Raw genomic sequence first — 14,469 nt, 5'->3', positions numbered from 1 at the left:
ATTATTTGGCCATGAGATCTTTATTTTGGTATCAAACTCCCGAGTCTCTCTCTTCACATCCACACGTCCCACACGTCCACACACAGAATGCGAATAAAAAAGTAAACCTGTCACAATTTCTGCAGACTCATGGCCTTGAGTTCCTGCAGCGGCGGAATGCGTTCCATCATGTTTGGCTGGAGGAGCGGCCACAGCACGCCGCAGGTGGGTTTCTGGACGTCGGGGACGTGCAGGACGCGGGTGGGCGTGACGACGACTTCGCAGATGGTGTCGAATTCCTCGGGGTGCAGCTCCTCCTCGAGGACCTGGCAGTCGTGGACGAGGGCGGCGGCGACGGTGGTGTGGTCGACGACGCCCAGGGTGTAGAGGATGGCCCACTCGAGGTCGAAGAAGCCGTGGCCCTTGCCGAAGCGGACGCCGCGCGTGTTGATGGCCCCCGTGCCCGTCACCATCAACGGGATGTGCCAGCCCCGCGCGAGGATGTCGGCCAGGCTGAGCGGCGTGCCCAGCCTCTCCATGCCATCCAGGATGGCCGCGTGGGCGTACTGGCCCGCGTCGATCTTGAGGGGGTCCAGCTCCCAGAACCCGCGACGGATGCCGTACGTCGTCATCAGCACGGTCTTGCCGTCCCGCAGCGCCCGCAGCCGGAGCTCCTCCAGGCAATTGTCGGGCGTGATGAAGACGACGCTCGCGTCCCTGTAGCACGACAGCTCGACCAGCCGCGCCGTCGCCCGGTCCGACCCCTCAAAGTCCGTGATGAAGCTGGTAAAGTCGAAGTGGAACCGCGAGTCTGGCCGGGCCACCGTGCGCAACGTCCTCCACACCCGTCTTCGCACGTCCGACTTTTCCTCGGCACGACTGGACATGCTGGAACCGGGTGTTGGCGCCTGCATCGTTTGATCTGGCGGTGCTTTTCTCCTGATGGCAGCGTCTGCTCGACTTCCGCCCTCGGGATTCGAATCTCGATTGAGTGACTTTTTTGAGTAGATGACCGACAATCCAATGAGGGTGTGTGGAGAGGAATCAAAGCCGAATGATATGATGTTGGTAGGACCTGATCATCGGATGCCTTTGAATATCAACCCGAGTGATCCAGGCTGTATGTTGGTGGGTTATGGTTTTATATATATCTCGGCTGCATCGGGGTGGGTGCTTGGGTGTCCACCCAAAGTGAGGGATGCGCCGCCAACGATAAGAACAAACTTTTTGGGTGCGGCCGAGATTCTGCTGTCTTTTTGGCATGGAATGGCCTGGTACGAAACCCGCCGAAAACCCGCACAGAGGAAGGTTATCCGACTAATGTTGCAGGCTTACCACAAAGGGCTAATCACGTGCGCTCTCTGAGTTACCGTATTCGGATGCAACCAAAGCGGTTTGGCTCCCTTTCCCAAATGGGTGTATGTACCTGACTTCCCTTTCCGTCGATGCCGAATATGTATGTATAATTACAGCACGTCGAGTATTTATCATCTGGTCTCCTGATCCTCGTCAATCCGCTAATACAATATTATTTCTTTTTGTCATGTATATGTATATACGTATGCCTGGATGCACATTACTACCGAGCACAGAAACACAGTCTCCGTGGTCAATTCACCAAAACTCCCATTTCCCATCCCAAAGGCCATGGGTCATGAACAGCCCACACTGATATACACCACACATATATTCCCTTCTCACCTCACCTTGACCTCTCCATGCTCCTCGTCTCACAATACAGTCTCTCCCGCCCAGTGTTTCCCAATCACACCACAAAGGCAACAAGACCCAATACCCCCGCAAGGACGCCCCAAGCAACGCTCTGCCTGGTTGCAGCCCCGGTGAAGATGTCCGGGGTGATTGAGGGTGTCCCCGCGCCAGTGCTCGAGCCCGTAGGCCCAGGCACGAAGCTCGTGGCTGTGGCCGCAGCTTCTGCCCCTCCGTTCCCAGACCCAGAGGCAGATCCGAATCCGGAACCACCCGCAAGAGGACCAGTGGGCATAGGTACCAAGCCAACTTCCCCCGAACCTCTGCCATTGCTGTTATCGCTATTACCGCCTGCAGGGGACTCAGCAGGCCCGGTAGGCTGGACAGTGACAAAGGTGACCTGTGGGACTGTAACCGCACTGGTAATGGTACTCCCCGAAGCAGTGCGTGTGAACGTCACGGTGGTGACAGGGAAGGCGACCGGCGGGGTCGGAGACGGTGCAGAGACACCTGACCCAGAAGCGGGAGGTCGCGGTCCACGGCCGTTGCCATTGGTGACCGTGCCCGTGTTGGTCACCGTCTGCACCTGCGTTCCTACTGTTTCTGTCACCGATACAGTAGGCGCAGGCGTAGCCACAAGAGTGATGGTGCTCGGTACACCAGTGCAGATGCCCGGATTTTGCGGGACAAAATCGGCGCAAATACCGGCCAGATATGACAACGCCGCAGTAATCTCGTCATTCGACGCCCCCCACGCAGAGACACACTGTTGGACGGAACTGATGAACTGCTGCGAGGGGCAGAAGCATGTCGTGTCCGAGTTCGAGGCACATTTGGGCACGAGCGAAAGCCACGTGTTCATGCACGAGGGAAGGACCGAGGGGCAGGGGGACGTTGGCTGTGCCGGAGGTGCAGCTGGTGGTGACGAGGCTGGGGATGAGGTGGGTGTGGAGACAGGCTGTGACGGCGTTGATGATTCAGATGGTGGAGTCGTAGCAGACGAGGAGGATGGCGGGGTTTGAGGTGGTGTGGTCGGGGACGAAGATGGCGGAGGCGATGCAGGTGGAGATGCTGGAGGTGTTTCTGTAGTGACCGGGGGAAGCGTAGCAGTAGAGAGTGTCGAGGGTGGAGGCCTGTTACAACGGGTACAGACCGTCGAGGTTGAGGTGATCGTGATTGTTGAGATGGTGTTGGTCGTCTCGGTCACAGTCTCGGTGCCACTCGTGCGGGTATTGGTTACAGGACAAGTAGTAAGCGTCGTCACCACAATTTCCGTCGTGATCACATCGGTCGTAGTCTCGGTCGAGCTTGTCGTGTCAGCCGTGGTTGTGGTGACGAAATCTGAGCTGCTAGTAGGCTGCTGACTCGGTGAGGTCGAAGGGCTTGTAGTCTGACCAGCAGAAGGTGTAGTTGTTGTGGTGGTGCCCAGAGTCTCTTGGGGTGTGGTCGTAGATATGAGAGAAGAACTCGAAGTTTGTTCGGTAGAGGGAGTGGTAGTGCTGGGAGTTTGCTCAGGTGTGGTTGTGGTTGAACCCGCAAGTGATGTAGTGCTCGTGGTAGTCTGTTCACCCGAGGTAGTCGTGGTAGTGGAGCTGCCCGGGATACTCTGCGAGGTGGTTGTCGTATCGACCTTTGGCGTAGTTGTAGTGGTTTCGACTGGCGAAGTTGTAGTTGTGGTCACAGGCGTGCTGGTGGTCGAAGTGGCTGGAGCTGTCGTCGTCGAAGAAGACGAGGGAGGAGGTGACGAGGAGCTGCAGTCAAAGCCAATCGAGTGAATACCGATATCACAACCGTTGCCATTGCTACTCGGAGGCATCTGGAACGACACGGATTTCGCTCCGCCGCACTGCGTGTTCTCCACGGTGGTGCCGCTCGCGCTGCAAGACGCAGTGTGTTTGCAGGTAGAGCCATCGGGCATGGAGAAGATAAAGTCCAGATCGGTGTCAAAGGAAACAGAAACTTGCATGTGCGTGATGGAGAACTGGTCATCCTGGCCGCAAGAGAACTTCGGGCCACTGTTGGAAGACTTGCTCACTTTGCCTTGGATGCATTTAGACTTAACACCGGTCAGTCAGCTGTCTCCAAAGCTCTGTAGACTCGTCTTCTTACCTGGAAGTCGTCACGGATGCGAAGCGATCTTTTCTTTGAATTGGGCTGGAAAGAGTTCTGGCAGGAAAAGCCACTGAAGCCGAATCCTCCATAGTTATTGAATGACCCAGTCGGCAGCCCAGACCAGTCAAACCCACTCTGCTGGTCAACTGAGCAATTGTTGTTGGTATTAGAAACGCTGGAAAAGGTTGGCGAATCGCCCCAGCCCGTCGCAACAGCCTGCTGTAGGAGCCAAACAGTGGCCACGAGACCAGCATTCAATGCAGATTTCATGACGGCGATTATGATGTAACAAAACAAAGAGATCTGAACGAGCGAACCTGGCCGTGTTGTAAACGATCGACTTCTCCTGGAAAGCGAATGTGGAAAGCGAAGGACTGCAAGGAAAGCAAAAGAGACGAGAGTTTGTGATGGACGATGATAGAGGGTGCTACATATCGACGAGGAATTGAAGCCTTTTGTATGCATGAGAGCGTGGGTCGAATGTCACTTCAACCTTGTTCCAGCATGGAGACCTTGTGGTGGCCATGCAGCGTGGTCGCCGTGGGCCAGAATACAAGACATTCTGAAGGCGAGTCCTCGCGCGCGCAACAGTCGAGCGGAGCCTTGAAGTGGTTTGTAAATCGAAGCAGACGGTAACCATGGGCATCCAACACCGGAATGGAGAAGGCTGAAACAGAGATTTGCCCTGGAGTCGCAGCCAGTAGAGACCAGGATCCACGCTCGTGACCCTCGAAATAGACAGTGCTGGCACACACGAAACCGATCAGGAGCATTTGTCTTAAACCCGGAAGATGAAAATGGCCAGTCGCTTCCCAAACCACTCAAGTTGACGGGAGAACTGGAGCCATTGTGTCCGCTATCGAGGCTGTGTCTGATATTACCCAGCTTCAGAGGTCGACCGCATACAGTGTCATAAATGGCCACGGGGCAAGTTGCACACACTGAGTCTCGTCTCCTCGCGCTTATCGGCGTAGATTGCATGGTTTGAAGATGCAGCGGCGGCGAACCCACGCATCAATACGATTGGCTGTGACCTCACCTCGCTTGGCGCACTAGTCTATTTTTGGCCTATACCAGCGAACGGCGGTTATTCTTCTTATTTTCACGTGGGCGAGCTACGAGGACAGATACTCTCGATGAGTTGACCAGGACAGGTCGTATGGACAGAAGGCTTCTCATTCCATGCAAAGGCAAAGGTTGGCTAACCAGTCCACACCTCTTCCCTGCTCCCAGCCAAATACCATATACTGTATGCCTGCATCAATGCTTTTCCACTCAAGTCCAACTGAGACAAAAAAACGCGTGACCTTAAGAGTCCCAGCCCTAACAGGGAGTACAACAATAACCCAATCAGCTCGTGCTGATTAATGCATCGATATTGCATGTCGCCGCCACCGCCTCCAGCTTGTCCCTCTCTATATTCATGACGCCATGAACCGTACGCTATCATATCATCATTCCAAAACCAAGATTCTAATCCGTGTTCTTCCCTATCTCCTCACGATGGTTCCGCCTTCGTATGATCAGTGTTTGCGGGTCGTTCCGTCAAGGTTAACAACGGCACTGCCTCGGTGTCATGCCCGGTGCCGTTCACCTCACCATTGACATGTCCATTGGTGGTTGATATACCAATTTCCAGAGCTGGTTTGGGAGTGACTTGGTCCGAGGTGATCTTCCCTAATTCATCTGTTGCTCTTTTGCCACTCGGAGGACTCGGGGTTGCAGCTTCACCATTCTCTGCCCCTGTGGTCTTGGATTCGTTGTTGGTCTCTCCGCTCACCTCGGCAACGCTGGCTTCGACTTTCTTCATAACCCTCTTGAATGGGCGTCGCAGTTTCGGTCTTTCTATCGGGCTCATCGGTGGGTCTTGACCATTCGGAGTCGAGCTGCCTGACTTGCTACCGCCTTCTGCAGCGCCATTGGCGCCACCGACAGTGGCTGCTTTGGACGCGGAACTCTTCATAAAGTTCTCGGCCGCTCCTTTGCTCTTGTGGAGGTATTCGTCCAGCATGGCTTTTAGAGCAGTTTGACGGACAGGTTTGGCAAGGTAGTCATTCATGCCGGCCTCGAGGCACTTCTCTCTGTCGCCACGAATTGCTGAAGCCGTCATGGCGATAATCAGGACTCGACTGACATTGGGGTCCGGATCGGCTCTAATCGCTTTGGTAGCTTCGTAGCCATCCAGTACAGGCATCTGGACATCCATCAGGACCAGGTGGAATGGCTTCCCTTCCCTACTCTTGGTCTGCAAAGCTTCGTAGGCTAGCTTCCCATCCTCATAAGCTTCACATTTCAAGCCAAGCCGGTTGACAAATGAAATGGCAATTTTCCTGTTGATCTGGTTATCCTCAGCGATACAAACACGCAATTCCTCGCGGGGAACCTTGCTCAGATCACAGAAACTGTAAGTCTTTTGCTCTGTCTCTGGACTGGCCGACTGTGACCAATTTGCCATGGGGTCTGGGTCCTTGGCCGAGATTTGAATCTCGTTGGGCACACTGCTGTTCTTGGGCGCCTTTTGGAATGTAAGGGTGAATGACACCGTCGTGCCGACGCCAGGCGTTGATTCAATCCAGATCTTCCCACCGAGTACATTTTCGATCATGGCCTTGCAAATGCTGAGACCAAGGCCGCTGCCTCCATATGAACGTGCCGTGGACGAGTCGGCTTGCGAAAAAGGTTGGAAAAGGCGCGTGAGCTGCTCCTGCGTGATACCGATACCTGTATCTGCAACGGAGCATGTAATCTTGACCTTGTCTCTCGTTTCGGCGTTCTTTCGAGCTCTGACCGTGACGGACCCCTTGGGAGTGAATTTGTAGGCATTGCTCAGGAGGTTCATAAATATCTGGTGAAGGCGAACAGGGTCACCGAGGACCAGGTTATCGTCGATCTGGAGATCTTCGACGGTTTTGAGCCCGTGCTCCTGGTTAGTGTAGGCTAGCGCCCGCACCACCTCGGTGATAGTCTCTTTCAAATTTAGAGGGACCGTGAACATCTGCATCTTGCCGGCCTCGAGCTTCGAAAAGTCCAGGATGTCGTTGATAACGGTAAGGAGAGTATCTGCACAGACCCGGATGCTGTCCGCATATTGTTCTTGCTCTTTACTCAAAGGAGTGCCCTTGAGCAATTCGGACATACCAATCACACCGTTGAGCGGAGTTCGGAGTTCGTGACTGACGTTGGCGAGGAAAATTGACTTTGCCTTCGCTGCCTCCTCCTTCAGTTTGACATTGTGCATGGCCTCGGCCTCGGCCTTCTTGGCTTTAGCTTCTGCCTCGCGAGCTGCCACGAGGGCGCGCTTCTGCGACTCGACCATGCTCGCATTTGATGCGCTAACCTTGCGAACCTTTCTGTAAAGGAGCGCATTGCCAAGGGAGATGGCGACCTGATTGGTGAGAAGGTTGAGGACGATCATGTTGCGCTGGGTAAAGGCGTTTGGCCGCCCCTCGAGATGGATGACACCCATCAAATGATCAGCTTGGATGATAGGAATGGCAATAATGGACCGGCCATGAGGATTCCTTGCCAAGTAGGCATCACCAACATTGGAAAATCGATCATCCTCGAGCACGTTGTGCACAAACACAGTCTCTTTCGTCCGAAGGAGGTAATGGGTGATTTGCTGGGCAGCTTGATCGTCGACCTCAGAGAAAGGAATCCCATCAGGGTAAGTCTTGACACCTGTTTCATGGTCTGCGCTGGCCGCGACACACCATCCTTGATCCTCAGAGTCGATAACGATTGCGCAGAATTCTGCTTGACCTCCAACAGATTCCAGAATGACTGAAATCATCTTGGATAGGAGATTGTTGATTTGAAGCTCTGAGCTAATGACGCGTGAGAATTCGAGGATAGACGTGAGATCTAGGATATCCAGGCCCAGCCCAGGCACATCCTGGGGCGTTTGGGTCGCCACTGCTGCCTTCGGTTGTACCCATTGGTTTGTATATTCGCGCTTGTTCTGGATCTGCGCATCTTCACCGACTGTTAATGCGTGCAAATCCTGGGTCTGGGTAGTGGCGTCCATGGTCCTCGAGGTAGTGGCGGTTTTGATCAGCCACTCATGCTTCTCTTGAAGTTGTCGAGCTTTCCCAGCGGCATTGATTCTGTTCCAAGCGGCAATGGCTTCTTGGATCATGACCTTGCCGGCTCTCTTTGCTCCTCGCATAAGCAGGAAATCCGCCTGCATTTCCATAGCCAGCGCCTCCTCCATTGCAAAGCCATGAACTTGACAGTGGTCAATGGCCATTTCGAGGTTGGAAGTGACGTGGTAGTACACTTGGGTTATGTCGGAAATCGCGGACTCAAGTATCCTGGACCAGGCAAAGTAGTTCACGTCATTGACTTTACCCCAGTCATCAATAAAGCGTTTCATCTCCCTCGCTTCTTCAATATAAGGTCCACGCTCCTCTTCGGGCTTCTCCTTTGCAAGCGCGATGAGCGACAAGCCTAGGTAGAAGCGAGTGCCACAGGTAGGTCTGTTAGACCAAAGTTCGTCAAGACTTCCGGCGAGCAGCTCCCTCCCCTTTTTGACGACGTACTCGTGATAGCCCATCAAATGGTACGCGACGAGCGACATCGCGTGGTATATGTCGCGAGAACGTTGTGCATTGGCGGCGTACTTCCCACACTCATCCAACCACAACTCGGTCTGATGATCTTCGTCGTCGAGAAGAGTGGCCGCATCCGCTGCGATCGTTTTGCCTTGCAGCGCCCGGGCGACCTGTCGGATAATAATCAGAAGTGTTCCCCCTCGTCGATCTTTGGCCCAATCATCAAACTCTTCTGGGCCATAATTGCAGAACGCCTCCACTTCACCGAGATCCTGTCCAGCCCAAAATCTTGAAAGAGCCATGGATCCAACGTTCAGGATGCTGACAAACTTGTCCCCGGATGAGAGGGAATATTCGAGTGCGCTATCGAGGATAGGGAGAAGATTTCGGACCGGAGTCTGGTAGTGGCCAATAAAGAGTGTGTACAGGGTCCAACCCCTGCCTCGCGTCCAAGCATCATCAAACATGGTGTAGAATTCTTGGGCAAGGTCGCCATAAGAGAGGCCCAACTCGATGTCCTTGAAGCGGCCGATCGCAGCAGCACCAAGCATGGTGAAGCCGACCCCTGCCTGAATGAAAACACCACGATCGAGAATTGTATTGACAAAAGCGATGACGAGTTGATACCAGAGCAGAGCGTTCGACCAGTAGAGAGCGCCGAGGGCTTCCGAGAGAACGGTACCAAGAGCGATTACGGTTTTGTCTTCGCTCAATGGGGCCGTCAGGAGTGCCTCCTTATCGAGTTGTTGAAGTCGGAGCTCTAGCTTCTTGAATTCGACGTCGCATTCCTCCCAGGTCACTTCTGGCAGGGGAAGGCCTAGCCCTGCCAGACATTCTCTTTGGCTCACGAATGCATCCATGAAATTGCCTTGAGAAGCCAGCACACGTCCTTTTAGGATGTATGACCTGGTTTTGTCTGCCGAGCACCGTGCATGGGAAAATGTCTCGTTGAGAAGTTCCAGAGCCGCTGCTTCCTCTCCCTGAAGATACATGATTTCAGCGGTATTAACGTGAAGTTGAAGAGTTTCATCGTAGAAGACATCTGGATTATCCGTGTTCCATTTGTCGTCTTGTAGCAACTGGAGCGCAGTCTTATAATACCAAAGGCCCGTAGGCTTCGCGCCAGTTTCAATTGCCTTTTGCGCTCCCCGCCAAAGAACATCGCGGTACCGCATGCGAGTTGGAATCCTCTCTTTCACAATATCTGCAGACAGACATATGTGACGTGCCAAAGGGTACAAATTATACTTGCACTGACTGAGGTACGTCATCATCGCTTGAGCAATAATGAAATGCATCTTGGTGGTGTTCTGACACTCGCGCATTTCGTTCGCCGCTTTCAAGTATCGCCCGTGCGCAAAGCGGAATTCGTCATCGGTCTCGCCTGGATTGATGATGTACATGTTGACGAGTTGTTGCAGTGCATTGATGCAATCGGTTTCCGATAGATTGATTAATTTGGCGCGTTTGGGACAAGTTGCGTCGTGGGTCTGATCTCTTCCGCTGCTGTAGAAGAAATCCCCGGTCACAATGGATTGGATTAGCTTGAAGGAGAAAGTTGTTCCGATCAAAGAGGCCCATGCGAGGATTGACCTTGCGGCGGGCGGTAATTCTTGTAGCCGACGTGTCAGATAGCCGTTGTCCGTGCAGCCTTCACTGCTGAACTCATTGAAAATCTTGTCTAGATCGAACTGCCAACCTGATTCTTTCCAATCATACCACAGACAGTTCCGTTGATAACATGTCTGGAGAATATCCTTGACGAGGAATGGATTCCCTTCAGATTTGGCGTAGACGACGGCAGCAAGGGGTAGAACGGTCTCCACAGGTTGAGACATTGTTGCTGCTACGTATTCAAAGACATGCTTTTCGCGCAGATTTGCCAATTCGATCTTGTTGGTAGAATCGAGATCGAGAAGTTTGACCATCGGTTCAGGAACGTTCCCATCCTCCACTCTGCTTGACAGCATAAGCACAACCGGCACCTTCGCTCTGATGATATGCATCAGCAGTTCGATTGATTCCCCATCAGCATATTGCAAGTCGTCCAAGCAGACGCAGATGAGCTTCCCAGTACAGATTGTGCGTAAGACGTCCATATACGTGTTGATTAGTCGAATAGACTTGGTGTTGGCTGGTCCCCGCAAAAAGTCATTGGCATCCCACGTGCCTTGGTGAGGCGGAATCACATGCGTTTTGGGACCATTGCTGTCAATTGTGGGAACTTCGGTGTTGATGCTTTGGTTTGCGGTATCTGTTTTGACCAAGAGCTTCTTGGAGAGGACCGTGACATCAAGTAGCGTCGAAGGAAGATCCAGCATCGAGTGGAGGATCGGCCAGAAGGGTGTAACGTGAGCGCGAAGGTGCTCGTGATACGGTGTATTGACATCTTTCTCGGAGAAGATCTGGCGGAAGAGGCTTGCCATGACCTTGATCAAGGGTTCAAAAGGAGAAGGTCGCGCCCTATCAAATCGGCCAAGGGCGAAATAGCCATGGCGACGGATAACAGGCTGCACTGCCTTGATCAAAGCAGTCTTACCAACTCCTGCTGGCCCCAGGATGCTTATGACCTCGGTCTTTGACCTTCGCTTGTACTTGTGACTGTTTCTCCTTCGACTCATCATCCCGGGTAGCATATCAGTTGCAGGCTGCAAACCACCCGAGAAATTGCTGTCCCGGTCGGACAAGACGTCCAATGGCGCGATCCTGGGGTCGGCGATGCCTCGAGTACGCTTTCCCAACAAATTGAGATTGGGTTTGCTGCTATAAGCCGGAGTGTAGGCGCCATCCAATCCAATAGTGGTAGAATTACTCCGAGACTCCCGGAAACCGAACGAGCTTGAATCGTCAGAGCCCGGGGCCTCTTCGGCTCCATCCACGCGACTGTCTGAAATGGAAGAGTTGGATCCAGCACTCAAAAGACCATGCTGTGAAGGGGACGGTCTCGCGCTCGAGGCGCTGTGCCGCTTCTGAGCCTTGTCGATGATCTTGGTGATACGTTCCGTTTCCGCATGTCGGCCAAATTGTTTGGTGGGTAGGATGAAGAAGGACGAGACGTCTCGTTGCCCGACCTTGTAGTTTTTGATCTTTTCCTGGTCTCCTTCACCTAGGTACTTTTGAATCTGTACCAAATCATACCTCAGACCACTCATTGAGTGATATCGCTCATCCATCTGCTTCTGAGTCATTTTGGCAATAATATGAGCAATGGCGTCAGGAACATCCATGCGAATTGCGGTGACCAAGGGAAGGCGATGTGTGAGAACACGCTGGACGATGTCGATAGGGGTCTCAGCATCGAAGGCGGGCTGTCCAGTGAGCAGTGTCCAGAAGAGAACCCCCAGGCTATATATATCTGTGCGACTATCGGGTTCGGCTGGTAACCTCCCAGTCTGCTCGGGAGCAATAAAATGTAGTTTATTCTTGACTCCAATCTCGCGGCTGAGGTTGGCCCACCCCTCACTCGACAGCAGATTTTCGAACGCTCGAGGCCCGTTTCCAACATTGGCCAGTTTGACCGCGCCTGTCTCGCGGTTCCAGTGAAAAGTGTCTGAGCGAACCTCGCCATGGACACTATTGGCACCGTGATGCAACAGCTCCAGTGTTTCCGCGGCGCCGACAGCAAAATCTAGAAATGCCTGGAGTGGTATTCGCTCTCCGGGAGTACCATCGGCGACACTCATCCTGTGGTTGTTGAGACCATAGAACGCCGGTCCCATGTCCAGAACCTCCCGAAGATAGTTTTTGCCCGGAGCTTCATATACACAGACGACTATGGGACGGGTATCGCCTGGTGTCGTAGGTAGTTTGAAGATCTCAAGGGGTCGGACGGTATGTTCACAATCCGGGTCGGCATCCTTAACGATCGCCTGGTTATAGTAGAACTCTCTTTCTAGACGCAATACGTGCGTGCTGATGCGCGCCACAACGGGCATCCATATTGGATCCGGGTCGCCTTTGGACGACAGATTCTCGCTGTCGGTCGAAGTACCGCTAATGCTACTCCAGTGATGGTGTCGGAGGGCGGGACGGTAAGGATCGAGTTTAGGAGAACTTCTGGTCGAACCGGAGGGAGCGGAATAGCTGTTTAAGGTACTTATTGACTCGCGCGGGTTGACAACGTCTGGATTATGTAGGACACCGTAGACATGCCTGTTTCGAGCACCCGTTAGTTATTATCCGCTAGATGCGATTTCTGGAGATCATTCACTCGAGGGAAACTCACCAGTGATCGTAGCTAGTGTGGAATGGCACGAACTGCAAGCAATCCAAAATCAGCATTCACCTCGTGTTTCAGTGCGATTGATAGAGATACCGAGCGATCCCATGTATAATTCGGTACTTGGGATAAACGTTCAAAGAGCCTAGCCGGCGCGATGGGTAGGTCCTCCCCCAAGATTTCTTCCATTTTCTCGTGCTGAGAGCGTGCCGAGTGCGGTCATGTCATATTGCAGGCTTGAGTGGTCTAGGCTCTCGATGTGGAGGCAGCCAATATCCACGGAGGGCGACAGCAACGACGACAACCTCAGTTGCAGCGCTGAGGATAACGGCGAAGCATGTGGTGATGGAAAGCGGAGGAGAAGGGATAGATTTCGGTTAGGGAGTCGAGACACTCAAGATTGGAAATGGATGCCGGGATCGTCTGCGCGATCTTCGAGCGAGAAGGCACCAAAGAGGTGAGAGAAGTGCGTGGTTGATGATGATTAAGCGTCAAGAAATGACTATTTGGGCAAAGCCGTGGAAGCGGGCGGTTTGGAGGGGGCTGGCCAGGCTACTAGGCTTGGGGAGGTAAGCAGCACAGACTGTAGAACAAATGAGCGGCTGTCACACCACATTGCAGACCCCTTATAGCCGCTTAAAGATGCGCACAGGTCGCGGATGCACAGCTGGACTTCAGTTAAGCCCGCAGTTGGTTGAGGTCAAGCTTCGAACACCGTTCGCGATACCATGAACAAGTAGAGGAGGAGAATAGCACCAACCAAAATTCAACAAAATGCCGTCGCGGAGCTGGGCAGGGTCCTCATGATGCCGTCCTCCTGCCCCACCAAACCGCCTGATGGACGGGGTGCCTGAGGGGTGTTGCGCATAATAAGAAATGCACGAGTCGGCGATTTTTTTTAGCACAAGTACGGAGTAGGTGGGATAAATGGACGGAGAAGAGAGGGCCCAATAATCTCGCCACAGATAAGGAGAGATTGCCTACTGATATACGGCGAAGTGAAACCTCACGAGGCACAAAAAAGAGATATTCCTGTTCAGCTACTGTGCGACACTTTTTGTCCTCTGACATTATTGCAATGGTTGTGATCCCCTTGTGCTCTGTCCACTATTTGTCCGTCCATGCGTGCCCCAGGTCCAAATGACTCCCACAGCCAGCATCCCGACTTGTACCTGCCAACCATCCATGTCCACATGATAGGATTTGATTCCAGATTCTTCTTTCCGGGTCATACAGATGCCGTTTGTCTCGCTCATTCGTGCGATACAAATTGTGTGACCGCCACAAAGGTCATCAGCATCGGCCACAGGTGCTTCAAGTTACGAAGAGATTGTGCGAAGGCATTGTTCGTGATTGGAGGCGTAATGCTGGGCTGTGGTGTTCTGGTTGGGATCGATGCCAGCGGTGTGCTACTTAAAGTCACGTTGTCCCCAAAGAGTGTCGTCATTGTGGCCAGGTCACTGCTGGCACTGACAGTCGAGCCGCTTGTGTGGGTGGGCAACAGCGGCATGCTTGAGAAATTGGTGGTTGGCCGAGCTCCTACCTCACTGGCGGGTATCGCTGAGCCAACTCCTTTACTGGTCCATGGCGTTGGCATCGGCAACGTGGAGGTGTTTGGTTCCTCAAGCGTGTCTCCCTGATAGATATTTCCCGTCTGCCCATCCGCCAGCCTATAGCTCCCTGTGATCAGGTTTGCAATGTCGCCATTGGGAGTGGTATAGTTTCCGGTGCTAATCGAACCATAAGAGCCATCAGGAAGGTAATAGTTCGTTGTGAACCTGTCCTAGAGAGAAACACCAAGCATGAGCCGGGGCTAGGGAAAAGGAGGCGAGAATAGTACCCAACACAATGGAACGTTATAGCTCAGCACCAAAAGGCACTGGGTTGTTTCAGCACCTG

At 53.2% G+C, this 14,469-nt stretch overlaps 3 protein-coding genes across 3 annotated transcripts; all 3 read right to left on the bottom strand.

Annotated features, from left to right (window-relative positions):
• Positions 1-110: 110 nt before the first annotated feature.
• Positions 111-866, bottom strand: AYO20_04523 (hypothetical protein; the record flags this gene model as incomplete). Its single annotated transcript, XM_022642819.1, has 1 exon — positions 111-866. One exon carries the CDS (start codon positions 864-866, stop codon positions 111-113), a length of 756 nt encoding a protein of 251 aa, XP_022501121.1.
• Positions 867-1,744: 878 nt separating this feature from the next.
• On the bottom strand, positions 1,745-4,068 carry AYO20_04522 (hypothetical protein; the record flags this gene model as incomplete). Its single annotated transcript, XM_022642818.1, has 2 exons — positions 1,745-3,742; positions 3,796-4,068. The coding sequence occupies 2 exons, from the start codon at positions 4,066-4,068 to the stop codon at positions 1,745-1,747; spliced, it is 2,271 nt and encodes a 756-aa protein (XP_022501120.1).
• A 1,228-nt stretch (positions 4,069-5,296) lies between these two features.
• On the bottom strand, positions 5,297-14,080 carry AYO20_04521 (hypothetical protein; the record flags this gene model as incomplete). The annotated part of the gene is made up of 3 exons (XM_022642817.1): positions 5,297-12,503; positions 12,577-12,608; positions 13,838-14,080. 3 exons carry the CDS (start codon positions 14,078-14,080, stop codon positions 5,297-5,299), a joined length of 7,482 nt encoding a protein of 2,493 aa, XP_022501119.1.
• Between the last annotated feature and the right edge of the window lie 389 nt (positions 14,081-14,469).

This window comes from Fonsecaea nubica (genome assembly GCF_001646965.1).
Source record: "Fonsecaea nubica strain CBS 269.64 chromosome Unknown Scaff24, whole genome shotgun sequence".
Lineage (NCBI taxonomy): Eukaryota > Fungi > Ascomycota > Eurotiomycetes > Chaetothyriales > Herpotrichiellaceae > Fonsecaea > Fonsecaea nubica.
The sequence above is the reverse complement of the archived record's forward strand: the minus strand, read 5'-3'. Positions and strand labels throughout refer to the sequence as shown.